Here is a 13,687-nt window from a genome sequence, read left to right on the forward strand (position 1 = left end):
GAGGGAAGTGATTTTCAAGTAATAACATATTTGGTAAGTATTTCTTTTAATAAATTGGCAAATCTCACTTCCAAATTCTTGTTTTCAAGGTTACAAATCATAAGAGGAGAATGACATACTTTTAAACCAACTCACTTGAAATTTGATTTAATTCCTATTTAAGTTCAATTCAATCTTTTGATCCTTTAATATTATTCTAATTTAATAAAATCTCCATAGAAGCAATGTTTTTTTTTTTTAAATATAAGTGTTTGAGCTGAATATAAAACGTTGTTCAAATAAGTCACAAGACTAGTTGAGCTGAGTAACTTTGTAATTTTCTACACTTCAATAAAATTTATATACTTGTTCTATTAAAGTCTTCTATCTTTTTATATCCGAGCAAATTATAGTAAGAAAACTTTTTATTATTTATTGAAACTCAACATCTCTGACATACTTGGTATTTATTGTTTAAACCCAAACAATAAGATTTTTAAACTGTTTAAAAATTATTGATTGAAAAAAAGGGAAACGCAAAAATGACGTGTACAGTCCACCCCATCTATATGTAATAGGAAAAAAATCCCACCAGTTTCTTTCTTCTGGCCCAAGAAAAAAAAAAAAATCCCACCCATTTCTACTTAGTCAAGGCATCGACAATTTACAGCTTATTCGAATGAAATGATAAGGAGCAGACGGAATTTAAAATTTTAAGAAAAATTAAAGAGAGAATTATATCCAACCCTTTCTAAAAAAATTAATTACGATTAATAATAAGTTTTATAAAAAATAAATTATATTTTTATTTTAATAACAATTTATTTTATATTAAACTTTATCTGTTATTAATTTATTTGAGAAGGAGGTGAATGTGAATTTTTTAAAATTTAAAAGCCAAGGGATGGTCCAGGCTGAGCAGGCTTGGTCATGGCCAAGAAGGTTTGAATAGATTGGATTTAGGGGGGATTTTGGGAGGCCCAGAGATGATGAAATGATCAAATAAATAAATAAATAAATAGAAATAAAGCTGATTTATTAGAAGAGGTTCTTCTTCATACGTTTTCTTCTCATTCTCAGTATCCGGAAACTAACAGAATTAAGCTTCTCTCGCATTCTCTTTCATTGTCGCCTGCCTCACATCGCAGAACTACTGCCTACACAACAAAACCCTATTCCCCTATTTACTCTCTAACCCCATTTTGGATTTTCGCTCTATTCCTTCCGCCCACTCCCCAACTCTTCCTTTTTTTCTGAAACCGCATTATTCTGCACGCTCATTTAGACGATTGCCTTTCCGTATCATCTTCAATCACTGCGTCTAGGGTTAGTTTCCGTCTTCTTCATAATCCTATCTGCTTCTTTTTATTTCCTAATTTCCCCCTATTTTATTCTTCTCTGCCCTGTAACCCTAGTTCCCTGGTCTTGCAAGTTTTACATTATTGCCACGTTCAAATCTTTGGGGGGATATTTTATCCGTGTTTGACCGTGAATATAGCTTCTAGGGATTTTTCTTTCCAGGCTGAACAGTTTGATGTTCTTGCTGTATTGGCAATTTTAGACTTTTTTTCATTGTGGCCGTAGTTGTGCTATTGTGTTTCCCTCACGAGATGAAGTCCTTTTGAATTTCTTTTAGTGATCGGCAAATCCATCTTTCTCTGAAGATGGAGGCGTAGAGAGTTCTTCTTCACAACATTGGCTTGAATTTCAAGGCAGTGAATTCTCGTGTTTTATCAACCGTGACAAGACATGTTTTGTTTGATTGAGGAATAGACTACGGAATATCTCATTGTAGTTTTTTGAGGGACTCATTAAATTCATTTACATACCCGTATTTTTTTTTTCCTGAGAAGTTATAGACTTAAATATGTCATAATTTGGTGGAGTAACCGGTTGTTTGGGTGGGAAGGAAAGTGCCGTTAAAGCTTTTTTCGCATTGAAGGCGAATAAATCTTCGTGTGCTATTCGGGTTTGGGCTTCTCTAGATATCGGCTGCTTTTTATCAGCTACGGGAGGATACAGTCTTGCTGGTATATCTATTTTTTCTTGAAGCATTCGGGATCAGGCAGGTTATCCTCGATTGACATATGGGATATGAAGTGTTATAAATTGGAACCATCAGTTTAGTATAGAAGCACAATAGTTCTGTACAAGAGTTGGAGGCCGTGAAGATAGCGCACAAGCTTTTTGAGATAATTCTGATAATGTTCAGTGTTCGTTATGGAAAGAAGTGAACCTGCGTTAGTGCCAGAATGGTTGAGAAGCGCTGGAAGTGTTGCTGGGGCTGGCAGTTCAGCCCACCATTTGTCTTCTGCGTCTACAAATACAGGTCTTTTTTTAAAATATTATTAAGAATCATTAATTTACATCCTAACTTTAGGCTAGTATTTTATTGATTTTTATTGCATTCAAATATAGAGAAATATAGATTTTAGGGATTCATTATGAGTTATCTATGTTGCTGCTGCTGCTGCTTGTGCTAAAAATAATGATGATAGTGATATAATCATGTCTTTATTGTTATGTAGATGCTTCCTCTGTCGTCCATCAGCCTAGAAATAGACCATCTAAGAGCAATAGTGATTTTGATAGCCCTCGCTCTTTGTTTTTTGAACGCACATCATCATCAAATTCTCGGAGGGGTTCCATGAATGGTTCTGCAAAGCATGCCTATAGTAGTTTTAGTAGGAATCACCATGACAAGGACCGTGATAGAGAGAAAGAGAGGTCAAGTTTCGGGGAGCCCTGGGATCGTGACTCTTCCAATCCATTGTCCAACATCTTTTCTGGGAGGGCTGAGAGGGATACATTGCGGCATTCTCATTCATTGGTTCCTAGGAAACAAAGCGAGCTTTTGTCTAGGAGAGTTGCAGTGGATGCAAAATCCATTGGCAATGGCAACCAGCACCATGGCAATGGCATACTTTCTGGGGGTGGTATTGGCAGTAGCATTCAGAAAGCTGTGTTTGATAAGGATTTTCCATCCCTTGGAACTGAAGAGAAGCAGGGAGCTGCTGAAATAGGGAGGGTTTCATCTCCTACTTTAGGCATTACTGCTTGCCAGAGTCTGCCTGTTGGTAGCTCAGCTTTGATTGGCGGAGAGGGGTGGACATCTGCACTTGCTGAAGTACCTATAATAATTGGAAGCAGTAATATTGGATCTCTAACAGCACAACAAACTGGTGCCTCAAATTCTGTGTCTGCTGCTCCGAGTGCAACAGCTGGTCTTAATATGGCTGAAGCATTGGCACAGACTCCATCCCGTACTCGTTCCACTCCCCAGGTAGTTGAAACAACAGCCTGCACTACTATATTTTCCTTCCTCTTTCTTATAATTATTACTCCCTATGGTCCAATATATAAGTGTTTTCTCCTAGCTAATCTTAGTCTAAAATATAAGCGTCTTTGTATTTGTAATTTCCCCCCTCATTTTACCTCTTGTATTTGTTAACCTAGATCCATGTCACTCATCATAAATTGAAACTAAGAGTAAAAGGGAAAACGACATATATTTTCATAAAAATTAGGATTTTGTTAGTTTGCATATTATTGTTAATAGGTGCTTATATTTTGGACTGGAGGGAGTATGATTTTATTTTTATATGTGACATTTAATGCGGCCTTACTCAACTATAGGTGTTAGTGAAAGCCCAAAGGCTTGAGGAACTGGCAATCAAACAGTCGAGACAGCTAATTCCAATGACACCTTCATTGCCTAAAGCTTCGGTATGCCATATTTCTTCTGAAATATTTCTGGCTTTCTTCTGTTTTTTTTTTATCCGTTCATTTGATGTTTCCTATAAACTTAATGCATTATTGTGGTAGTACTTTAAATTCGCTAGTTTTTATATATTTAATCTTCATATTTTTGGTGGAGGGAGAGAGGTACCCCAGGATTTTGATTTAGTTATACTTACTGGTATTCTTGCTTCATGAGAAGGTAGTTGTAAAGCAGTGCTTTGTTATGAACTAATTTGTTTTCGCTCTTATTTGGCACTGTTTGGGTAATTTTGAAATTATTGCCACCTGATGTTCTATGATAGTGTCTGCTTCATTATTTTTTCTCATTATCAGCTTTTTTTGGGTTGAGTATTATTAGTTTTTATTCTTAACCTTCCATGTGAAGAAATCATACACCAAAACTTTGCTACTTTAATTTAATTGGTTCCTATATGATATTGTATATCAAAGATAGCTGTGGTAAATCCGTAAATATGGGAATTACAAGTTGTTTATTAGTTATTAATTTATTATTATTTCTTCTGTTCTCTCTTGATGAAAGGCACTCGCATAATTTCTACAGTGAAATAAATAAAAGTATTTTTAATTCCTATTCTTGTTGCCTCATTCAAGTTTAATCCTCTCCCCGGTTTTTAGAATGTTACTGGGGCAGCAGGCTACTACTCACTAGCATTATCTGATGGTTTTTGTTGTCCTGGTTAACAGTCAGGATCAGTTTGATCCCTCCTGGTACATGCTTTTAGCTTTCTCTATATTTTTGTTGCTTTTAATTTTAATAAATTATGACTTTGATGACTGTCATAAAATAAAATTATTACCGAATGAAATAAAATTTTATTTTTTCCCCCAGATGATGGGCATTATGCAATTATCACCATCTTGAACTTATTTACTAGGTATCGGAATTGTTGGTTATGGATAGAGCACAATTGTGTGATATATGTAGCTGACCTCACTTAATTTGATTTCGTTGTGTTAATTTACTGGGAATTTGTCAAGGGGCTGTGGAGGCCAGTTTTTTCACCCAAAAAAAAAGGATACCATCACACCTCTATTAGATGAGAGATATTTCTAAACATGGATACGTGCTTTGTTTTTGAAATAAGTTACAATTTCAGTTTAATGAAAATTTGGTCTCATGTAAAATTGGACAATGTGTTTAAAGTTTTGTTTACGCATTGTTTGTTGTCATTTATGTTTCTGTCTTGCATTTGATTTCTCTTAATCCTTAGTGATATTTATGATTGTGTTATTGGTCAGGCTCTTAATTCTTCCGAGAAATTGAAGCCCAAAACATCAGCTAGAAATGCTGAAATGAATGTACCTGCCAAGAGTGGGCCACAGCATCTCTCATTACACATCGCTAATCAATCTCTTCGTAGTGTAAATGTTAAATCTGATACTCCAAAGACTTCTGGAAAGTTTACTGATCTCAAATCGGTGGTGTGGGAAAATGGTGTTTCCCCTACCTCCAAGGATGTTTCAAACCAAACAAATTATTCTAACAGCAAGCCCGGAAATCAACTTACTGTTACTTCAGCAGGTTCTTCTGGACTGTCAAGGAACCCCAGCAATGTAAAATCTCCAACAGAGCGGAAGCCAGCTTCAATGGACCTAAAATTAGGTTCTACTATGGAAAAGAAACCTTCGTTGTCTCAAGCGCAGAGCAGGAATGATTTCTTCAATCTTATCAAGAAGAAAACACTGGTGAACTCTTCATCAGTTCTTCCTGATTCTGACACCTTGGTTACTTCTACCATCATGGAAAAACCTGATGCAATAACTAGGGAAGTAGTTAGTCCTCCTGCTAACCCTGAAGCTCTTGGAAATGGTGCTGATGTCAGCAATGGTGATGTCTGTGAAGATGAACGCCTTCCCAATAGTAAAAAGAATGATACAGTTTCCAGTTTGACAATATATCCTGATGAGGAAGAAGCTGCTTTTCTTCGTTCTCTTGGTTGGGAAGAGAATTCTGGTGAGGATGAAGGCCTCACAGAAGAGGAGATCAATGCCTTCTATCAGGAGGTGAACATCTCATGCCCTACTTTAATCTAATCACCTTATAAAGTTCATCATAAATAGGAATAGCTGAGCTTTTAATATGCTTTTAGACAATGACATTATTTATGGAGCAAGGATTTAGCTTGTTGAGTCTCATAGCTAAGTTACTTGGCCAACCAAATTGTAGGATTAGCTTTATGATTGAACCAAATTACATATTTAGGGCATTTACAATGATTGATTTGATCAATGTTTTGGTTGTCAATTTACATTGTAGAATTTTTTAATGATGATCAATTTGGATTGGTTTGCTCATTCTTTGTTGACTCGTATTTGCCAGTGCATGAAATTGGGTCCTGCCACATTCAAGCTGAGAGGCATTCAGCCAAATCTCTCCAAGTTGTTGGATTCTTATGCAACCAACTTGCATGGAGCTTCTGCTGAATTGAGCACTTCTGACTCCGGATCCCAAGCTTGATATAATGTTTGATTTGGGATATATTGAAGTTTCCATTTTTGGTGGCGGGTGGAAAGTTCTGTTCTTTTTGTTTTGAAAGAAGGCTGATGATTGGGCAAAGAGGAGGATGGGTTTCTACTAGAGCCCTGCATTTTGCAAATATTACAATAAGTTACAGGTGCCTTTATCCTGCTTGCTTAACGGGATATTTTTAGCTTCCTTTTTTGGTTTAAAGTTATAGGTTTGGTTGGCTAGGGTGTAGGATAGGGCTATTTTGTTTGCAAGGTGCGGGGAAATTGCATCTTTTAGGGTATTTTGGTCCTTTTCCTTCAAGAGGGTTTGATTCTATGAGATAAAGTTCGAGTTTTTGGCTAGTTTTACGGGGGAAATTTGAAATTGAAGCTACTTTTAAAGTTTATATCATGTTGATATTGGTCATGTTGATTTTTTGGGGGGCTTAATCCCTCTTCATTTTGTGTGGTTCTCAACTCACCGTATTGTCGTACAGTCATTCAAAAGTCACAAAATAAATTAGAGATGGATTAGAATTAGACTCATCAAATTTTTTTTTTGGGGTGTCAAATTATCATCTCCTCTTTCTCGTGTTTAGGAAGCAAGTGTAAGTTTTTTGGCATCGTTGAACATGCCTTTATTATTGTAACTGGGAAGATGAAGCTACACTAAAAAAAAAAAAAAAATTGCGATCGTATGACATGTAGCACTTGGCCTCGGCGTTATATTTGTTTCTTTTCATTGTTCTAGTTTGAATAAAGGCCACCTTTGATAAGTATGAATCTAAATTCATGGAAGGGAGATGAATTTCAATTTTGCTCGAGTTTGGTGGATGGAGGATGGTTCTTTGAAGGAATGTGTTCTCTCAACACGTTATAAGGAAAATTTGAGGCTTTTTGTGAGCTGTATTATGATCAAACTACTTGACACCTAATTGACTTTTTTTTTTTCTATCTGCACCACAGTGACATTTTATTTGGTCACAGTAAGTAAACTCTAGACAACTTGGCTAAAAAATTCAGCTGATAAAAATTTGACTAATAATGTTTGAAGATGCAAGTTTGAATCTTATTGCCAACAAAAAGGACTCCTCTCCTTCCTCCGTCCTTCGCCCTTTCTAGGGTGAGCTCTTTTTCTCCTTACAGGAGAGTTTCTGTACTGTTGTTTGGATGGTTCTCTCAGCTGTGGCTAGGGTTTGGTGATGGCGGCAAAGGTCTTTAGTGGGTCCTCTCTAATTGTCAGAGTAAGAGCGGATAGATCTTCAATAAAGGAAAAATAGGGGATCAATGGTGGTTTTGGCCAAAAGAGAATCGAAATGTTGCGGCAATGATGAAGCAAGGAGCTAGGAAGCGAGATCCTATTCTGCAAGAAGGTCCTATGATTTTTTTTTTTTGAAGGCTTGGTGGCTTGTGGCTAGGGATGGGGGCTTTTTGGATCAACTTTTCTTCTTTTGGTCGCCCCCTTTTGCTTTGTTTAGACTTTTGTTGTTTGTTTTATTTCTGTCTTGTGTTCTCTGTGTCTTTTTGTTTTTATTTCTGCCTTTCCGTGTGGACTATTTTTGTCTATGGTTTTGACGAGCTTGTCTCTACTATGAACATCTTATTCTGGAAGTTATTTATGACTTTCAAGTCTCCATTACCTCAATTTTTGAGGTTTATTTGAGTTGCAATTTGTTGCCAGCATTGGTGTAGAAGGTGGGCTCGATTGAGTATGTCCTCAGGCAACCACCCTCTGTCTGCCATCTTACGATCATATTAGGTAAGAGCTTGGTCTACACTCCTCAAATCTGCAAGGTTTTGGCTTCAACTGTTTGTTTGGTCATTTTTAGGTGATGTGTTGCTTTGGTGTTCTTTGTTCATCTTGTCCTAGTTTGATTTTCTTTTTCTTGGCCTTGGTGGTTGTGTCTTGTTTTTATCTTTCGAAATCATACTTCAAGTAAAAAAAAAAAAAAAAATCTTAGTGCTATCAGATAATTTGAGTATATTTTTAAGGGCAAATCACATAAAAAAACCCCTTCATCTTGCTAAGTAATTTAAAGTTGTTTGATTTTTTTGCACAATAAATATTCTTAATTGGTCTTTAGATGTGATTTAAAATACAAAAATTAGTAACTGAGGAACATCACAAGGCACAAGGATGGGTGTTCTTCTGCATGTCTCGTATAATACGAAACAAGAAACCCATTAAGAGTTTAATTTCTGGAATTGTATAAAAAAAAACATCACTTGAAAAAAAAAAAAAACAACCCCTTAAAAGCCAGATTCTTTGATAAGTTAGTGCCTGTTTAGATTTACGTTCAAGATCAATTGATTATACGAAATCTATGTTTTGGCAAACATTACTCAAGTACTTGTACATATTAAAATCAATTATAAATTAAAAATTATGTTTTTAAAAAATATTCAAATGCTTATTATACATACTAAAATTAATTATGAATTTAAAATTATAATTTTTTTAAAAAGATATTCAATATCTCTTATTATGTCAATTAATTACGAATCAAAAAAATATAATTTGTAACATAATTTATATGATTTTTGATAAATTTATAGAAATGTAAAATTGAAAACGTGAAATTAAAAAGTAAGTATTAATAATTTATGAGATAACTTTAATTTTAAATTTATAATTGATTTTTGACATGTATGAGAGTATTTAAATATTTTTTAAAAAATTATAATTTTAAGTTTATAATTAATTTTAATATGTATAATGAGTGTTTGAATATTTTTTAAAAAACATGATTTTAAATTCATAATTAATTTTAACATATAACATAAATATTTAAATATATTTTTACAAAACCATAATTTTACTTTATTTTTAATTTTATTTTTAATTTTTCATTAAAATCAATCATATTAATCCATTATATACCACATACCATGATAAATTATATTTCAAATTAATTATATAAATTAATTTTTTCATAATCAAATTGACCCTTAGTCTCATAACTGCCAACCATCGAGATATCTTGAACAATTAAAAATAAAAACCCCGGATTTATTAATGTTTTTTCCTTAATGTCAGCGAACCGAACAAGGCGTGGTTTATTTCTTGGAAAGTAAATATCAAATCAAATGTCTAATCGTCAATGCCTAGCATCCTTAACCTAATATAAATTAATTCTAAAGCAAACTTTGCTGTCTTCTGATAGAATAAATACCTACAACTTGATTGAAAAGGGGGATAAAATTTAAAACTCGAGCGTGCCACGAGTTCAATTTTTTTTTTTTTTAAAGTAACATCTCGACTATTCAATACCCGACTGAGAGGAACTGGTCGAATCTTTCGTTAACCTTGTATAACAAGCAAGATGAACACACCCCGATGCAGTCAAGAGTCAAGAATAAGCACAATTTGCATTTACTGATCCACGAGAGCCGGTATCCCCCGTCCCTTTAAAGAAGGACAAGGCACGGTGAATATCCTTTTACAATGATGACGCTCTAAATAATAGCTCGGTTCGCCTCATTCGGGATGAGAAGTCCAATAAATTAGCCCACTGCATCCAAAAGTTTGAGTTAACCGGCAATTCAAGCAACAGGTTAACAGCCACGCAATGGTCTGTAAATAGGTAGGGCACTCATTTTTATTAAGGCTATTCAAAATAAAACCAAATCGAATGAACTAAATTAAATCAACTAAAAAGAAAAAATCCAAAAAAATTTTCACACGTCAAAATTGAATAAATCCGTTTGATTTTCAATTTAAAACCAAACCAATGATTTTTTTTTTTAAATTCCGCCAACTTCTACAATATCATCCATGACTATTTGTGTAGTCGCCAGATACAGATAGGTGCTTGTTCAGTAGTGACATGCCTCCTGCTTATTGAGGTTTGACATGAAGGTGTACTAATAATTACTTTTGTTTGTAATTAGCCACAGCGCGAGTGAGTTAGAGAGAGAGCAGTGATGTGCCTACTAGTACTTATCAAATCAGGAAAAAATAAAAAATAAAATGAGCCAAACTGACAATAACCTAAGATCAATTTCTATCTTGCAAAATTCACCTGTTCAGCTTGGTTCTAATCCAAAATCAAGTCAAAGCAAATTGAATCTTTGAATACGCCTGCTCTTCATAGACATTTAGTTATTGACAGACCCACTTTTGATGCAATCCAAAAACCCGTTTCCATATACGATGTAAAATTGAGTTGTAAAGTCTACACGATTTTAATTGAAATCGAGTTGATATTATATCCTCATAAAAAGGTTTTGGTATAACTTGCAACTCCTCTGTCCAGACTTACAACTCGATTGTTTAATATTTACTTCAAAATTTAGAATTGAACTATGTAGCTGATCGAGCAAGAACATTTTTGTTTATCAAGCTTGTTTTCCTTTTTAGTTGACACCTAAAGACCTTGAATCTTGTTTGTCGTTTTACAAATTCAAGAAACTTGTCTGTCATTAATCTCTAAACAAAAGAGTGAACGACTTGATTGTCATTCTTCCAATTTCTTATATCCAACGAGCAAAACAGAACCACTACAAGTAGAACGTAAAAGAACTTGTAGCTTATGTAGAGAGGAAAATTCTGAAGTGAACCAGGGGCAGGTAGACAAGGACACAACAGTCAGGATGATGGGAATATGGAGCAAACCAGAATGATGGGCGTACGTGCACTCTAAGAATTTCTTAGTGGCGGCAAGAAGGAGCAGAATATTATTTAAAACCAATAATGAAATGCTTTAAACATCACTTACCTGATTAAGACAAGCACACACTGCAAAACACCTGCAGCTCCCGTCCACACTGAAGGGGCAGATTTATCAATTGAGTCTTGAATGAGTAGACCGACTGATGCAGCTAAAGAAACAAAAGATATAACATATGCAAAGAAGAGCCACAGCTTCAACCTATTAACAAGAAATAATTAAAACTAATCCTCATAGCAACCAATGAGTAATGTTATTCTTCTTTTGCCATTTTCGGGCTACACAACGAAAAACATAATATGGAAATAAGGCAAGTTCATCATAGAGTGATTAATAACATTGAACAGATGCTGACAAAACACATTCAAATATGCATAAAGTCTATTTAAAAATTGTTATCGGCCCTAGATACTGTTGCACGAAGCAGTTATAATGAGAGAAATAAATCAACTGATTAAATTTGATCAACTCGAAAAATTGGTTGACCACTAGCAGGTCACCTCTTGAAATAATGGAAATGACATATTCTAAGATTCTCACGTGACAAACTCTGGTTGAGAGGGTGGAAAAGGCAACATGCAGCAATATCATAGATATAACTTCACTTTTCCCCTTGCATTTCACATTCACATGCAAATGAAGTAAAAGTTCACAATTACAATGGTCTCAAACATAGTAAAATATCCGCCAACCATTGAGCTTTAGATGATTCCAAGTTTGCATCTCCAACAATAATTTCTGTCTCACAGAAAAACGACAATATGCCACAAGCCCTAAAAACACAATTACACTAATAGGCAGCAATTATCAAACAGGAACCTTTTTCTTTTATGGAATTTGAACTTGAATTCTCCAGCCTGGGAGAAAATTCAATTAGTACTAAGCCAAACTAATTGGCAGCAAACAGAAACTTCACAAGTGAAAGATCCAAAACCTAGAGCTAATTGCAACTGTTCCATAGGTAGCGTAGAATATGGACTTTAAAAAGTACATAAAGACACTTCTTATCTCCGGTCACAATTGATTCTATCAATTTATTCACTAGTTGATAATTTCTTGTTTATCGAACCACCATCTGCCAGAATAACAGAGAAGGGTTAATGGTAAGACATCGTCTCACATAATTCTTTATAACATGTCAAGTATCTGCTTGCAAGGTCTGAGTTAGTATAACATGATGATAACTTCTTATATTGCCAGCTGGCACCAGTGAAGATGCAGTGACAATTAGTGCCTTTGGAGTACTGCATAGAGCATTTAACTTTGCATGAAAGGTAAGCCTATGGCAAATAAAGCATAAAACAACGTATTAATAACCGAGTAAACTTTTTAAAGACTAAAAATGTCGCTCTTGTGAATTATAAGTTTGCAAAGCTATATACACGGAAAATTAGCAAGTTCTACCAAAATTATCAAATTGCACACCTATAAATCAAAAGCGAAAAGTTCTACCAAAGATTAATTACTTATTTAATTTAATCATAGCCTTCCTCTAATTCTCAGCCTATGGGCCAGAAAACTATTGATTCGCCACAAATTAACGGGTGCTTGTCATGTCATTTCCCTCCTCCTGAGCATCTGACTAATCAATTAAATTATTTGATATGAGATGGTTGCACTCTTATGTCTGATCTTGTGTTTTTTTTTTTTTCCCTTTCTTTCTTTCTTTGTTTTTTTTTTTATGCCTCTTTTGCTGCTTTGTTTCAAGGTCTCTTTGCAATCGTTCTTGCCTGCGATGAAAACTTTCATATTATTATTATTATAAAAAAATTAGAAAGTACTTAAAAATACACGCAACCACTGAGCCACACCGCAGCTACTGCCTATACTCAAAACCTTACAATTCATTCTTTCCAACTTTTTTGCCCTTCAAAAATTAAGACAGACACGTCCATGACATGAACAGTGAGTCATAGACATCATCAATAAACCATGCGAAATTATTTACCAATATTTAACTCAAACATATCAAAATCACTAAGTAAGAGCTAAAAACCCAGAAAACCGCCATTTCCAAGAGATTTCTAAAAGGCCTCGGGACGCTCCAAATAGATTGATTGCCAGCGTTTTGCGAATGGCTCGAAGTAAAAAAATTTATCAGAAAAAAAAAGGCCACACAGCGGATATATTAATAAAAAGAGCATTCTAGCCACTTTAGAATGTGCAGAAATTCAGTGTTGATAGAATCAGCTAGGATTAAGAGACTGTCCTCGTTAAATTGAACTAATAGGAGAGTTTGAACTTGGATACAAGATAACAGATAAGTCAGGAAGCGTAGATCAGATGATCACACTGCTAAAACACATACCTCCACTCTCCTTCGTCATAGGGAGAGTAATCAATGTCTTCTTTCCTGACGCAATTGAACATCAGGGCCGCTAAAGACGCAAAAATTCCTTTACATAATACACAATAATCAGCCGCATAATTGAAACCCTAATGGGGAGAAACACTACAATCATAAAAAAGAGATGATAAAGAATGGGAGGGGGCACGAACCAGGAAGGTAGTGCAGGAAAGAAACCTTGACGGAGCTGCAGACCACGGCGTCAACCCAGATCCACCAGCCGGCGCCGAAGACGGCCCCGGCGACGCCAGGCCCAAAGATCGCCCATAACTCCACTACGTCCATGATGAAGATGTTGATCTAGTAACTAAATTTACGTAATTTAATACTCTGCTCAATTCACTTCACCAGTGCTTGTGCATAGCTGAAGCGCTGAAGCTCCGAAGCAGTGCCGTATCTTCCAGCAGCCACAGTTCTACGAATGACGTTGGTTCCTTCCCAACCCGGGTACACTTCAATTCCATTTAATGTCCGGACTCTG

General features: G+C 35.2%; 2 protein-coding genes across 5 annotated transcripts; one reads left to right on the forward strand and one right to left on the reverse strand.

Moving 5' to 3' along the window:
* The first annotated feature begins 1,046 nt into the window (after positions 1-1,046).
* LOC129300004 (uncharacterized) lies at positions 1,047-6,652 on the forward strand. The gene is made up of 5 exons (XM_054938522.1): positions 1,047-2,308; positions 2,508-3,262; positions 3,616-3,705; positions 4,981-5,745; positions 6,062-6,652. Exons 1-5 carry the CDS (start codon positions 2,200-2,202, stop codon positions 6,197-6,199), a joined length of 1,857 nt encoding a protein of 618 aa, XP_054794497.1. The 5' UTR covers positions 1,047-2,199; the 3' UTR covers positions 6,200-6,652.
* A 2,651-nt stretch (positions 6,653-9,303) lies between these two features.
* On the reverse strand, positions 9,304-13,687 carry LOC129300005 (uncharacterized). Of its 4 annotated transcripts, none has more exons than XM_054938525.1 (4): positions 13,359-13,682; positions 13,168-13,255; positions 10,908-11,060; positions 9,304-9,763 (listed from the first exon to the last, which is right to left on the reverse strand). In XM_054938525.1, the coding sequence occupies exons 1-4, from the start codon at positions 13,489-13,491 to the stop codon at positions 9,745-9,747; spliced, it is 393 nt and encodes a 130-aa protein (XP_054794500.1). In that variant the 5' UTR covers positions 13,492-13,682; the 3' UTR covers positions 9,304-9,744. The 4 variants fall into 4 exon arrangements, with proteins under 4 accessions (XP_054794500.1, XP_054794499.1, XP_054794501.1 ...); XM_054938524.1 differs by having other exon boundaries at positions 9,304-9,701; positions 13,359-13,678; XM_054938526.1 differs by lacking the exons at positions 9,304-9,763; positions 10,908-11,060 and adding an exon at positions 11,941-12,139 and having other exon boundaries at positions 13,359-13,687.

This window comes from Prosopis cineraria, unplaced genomic scaffold, assembly GCF_029017545.1.
Source record: "Prosopis cineraria cultivar Desert tree isolate PC_DT_omini unplaced genomic scaffold, ASM2901754v1 PC1386, whole genome shotgun sequence".
Classification (NCBI taxonomy): domain Eukaryota; kingdom Viridiplantae; phylum Streptophyta; class Magnoliopsida; order Fabales; family Fabaceae; genus Prosopis; species Prosopis cineraria.

Bases quoted from the DNA above. Each gene is read 5' to 3' on its own strand.
- LOC129300005 (XM_054938524.1), bottom strand. From the start codon at position 13,491: ATGGACGTAGTGGAGTTATGGGCGATCTTTGGGCCTGGCGTCGCCGGG. The intron at 11,061-13,167 runs GTATGTGTTTTA...TCTTGTTAATAG, and splicing joins TATGACGAAGGAGAGTGGAG to GTTGAAGCTGTGGCTCTTCT. The intron at 9,702-10,907 runs GTAAGTGATGTT...TTTTGGATGCAG, and splicing joins TGTGTGCTTGTCTTAATCAG to TGGGCTAATTTATTGGACTT.
- LOC129300004 (XM_054938522.1), top strand. From the start codon at position 2,200: ATGGAAAGAAGTGAACCTGCGTTAGTGCCAGAATGGTTGAGAAGCGCT. The intron at 3,706-4,980 runs GTATGCCATATT...GTTATTGGTCAG, and splicing joins CTTCATTGCCTAAAGCTTCG to GCTCTTAATTCTTCCGAGAA. The intron at 5,746-6,061 runs GTGAACATCTCA...CGTATTTGCCAG, and splicing joins TCAATGCCTTCTATCAGGAG to TGCATGAAATTGGGTCCTGC.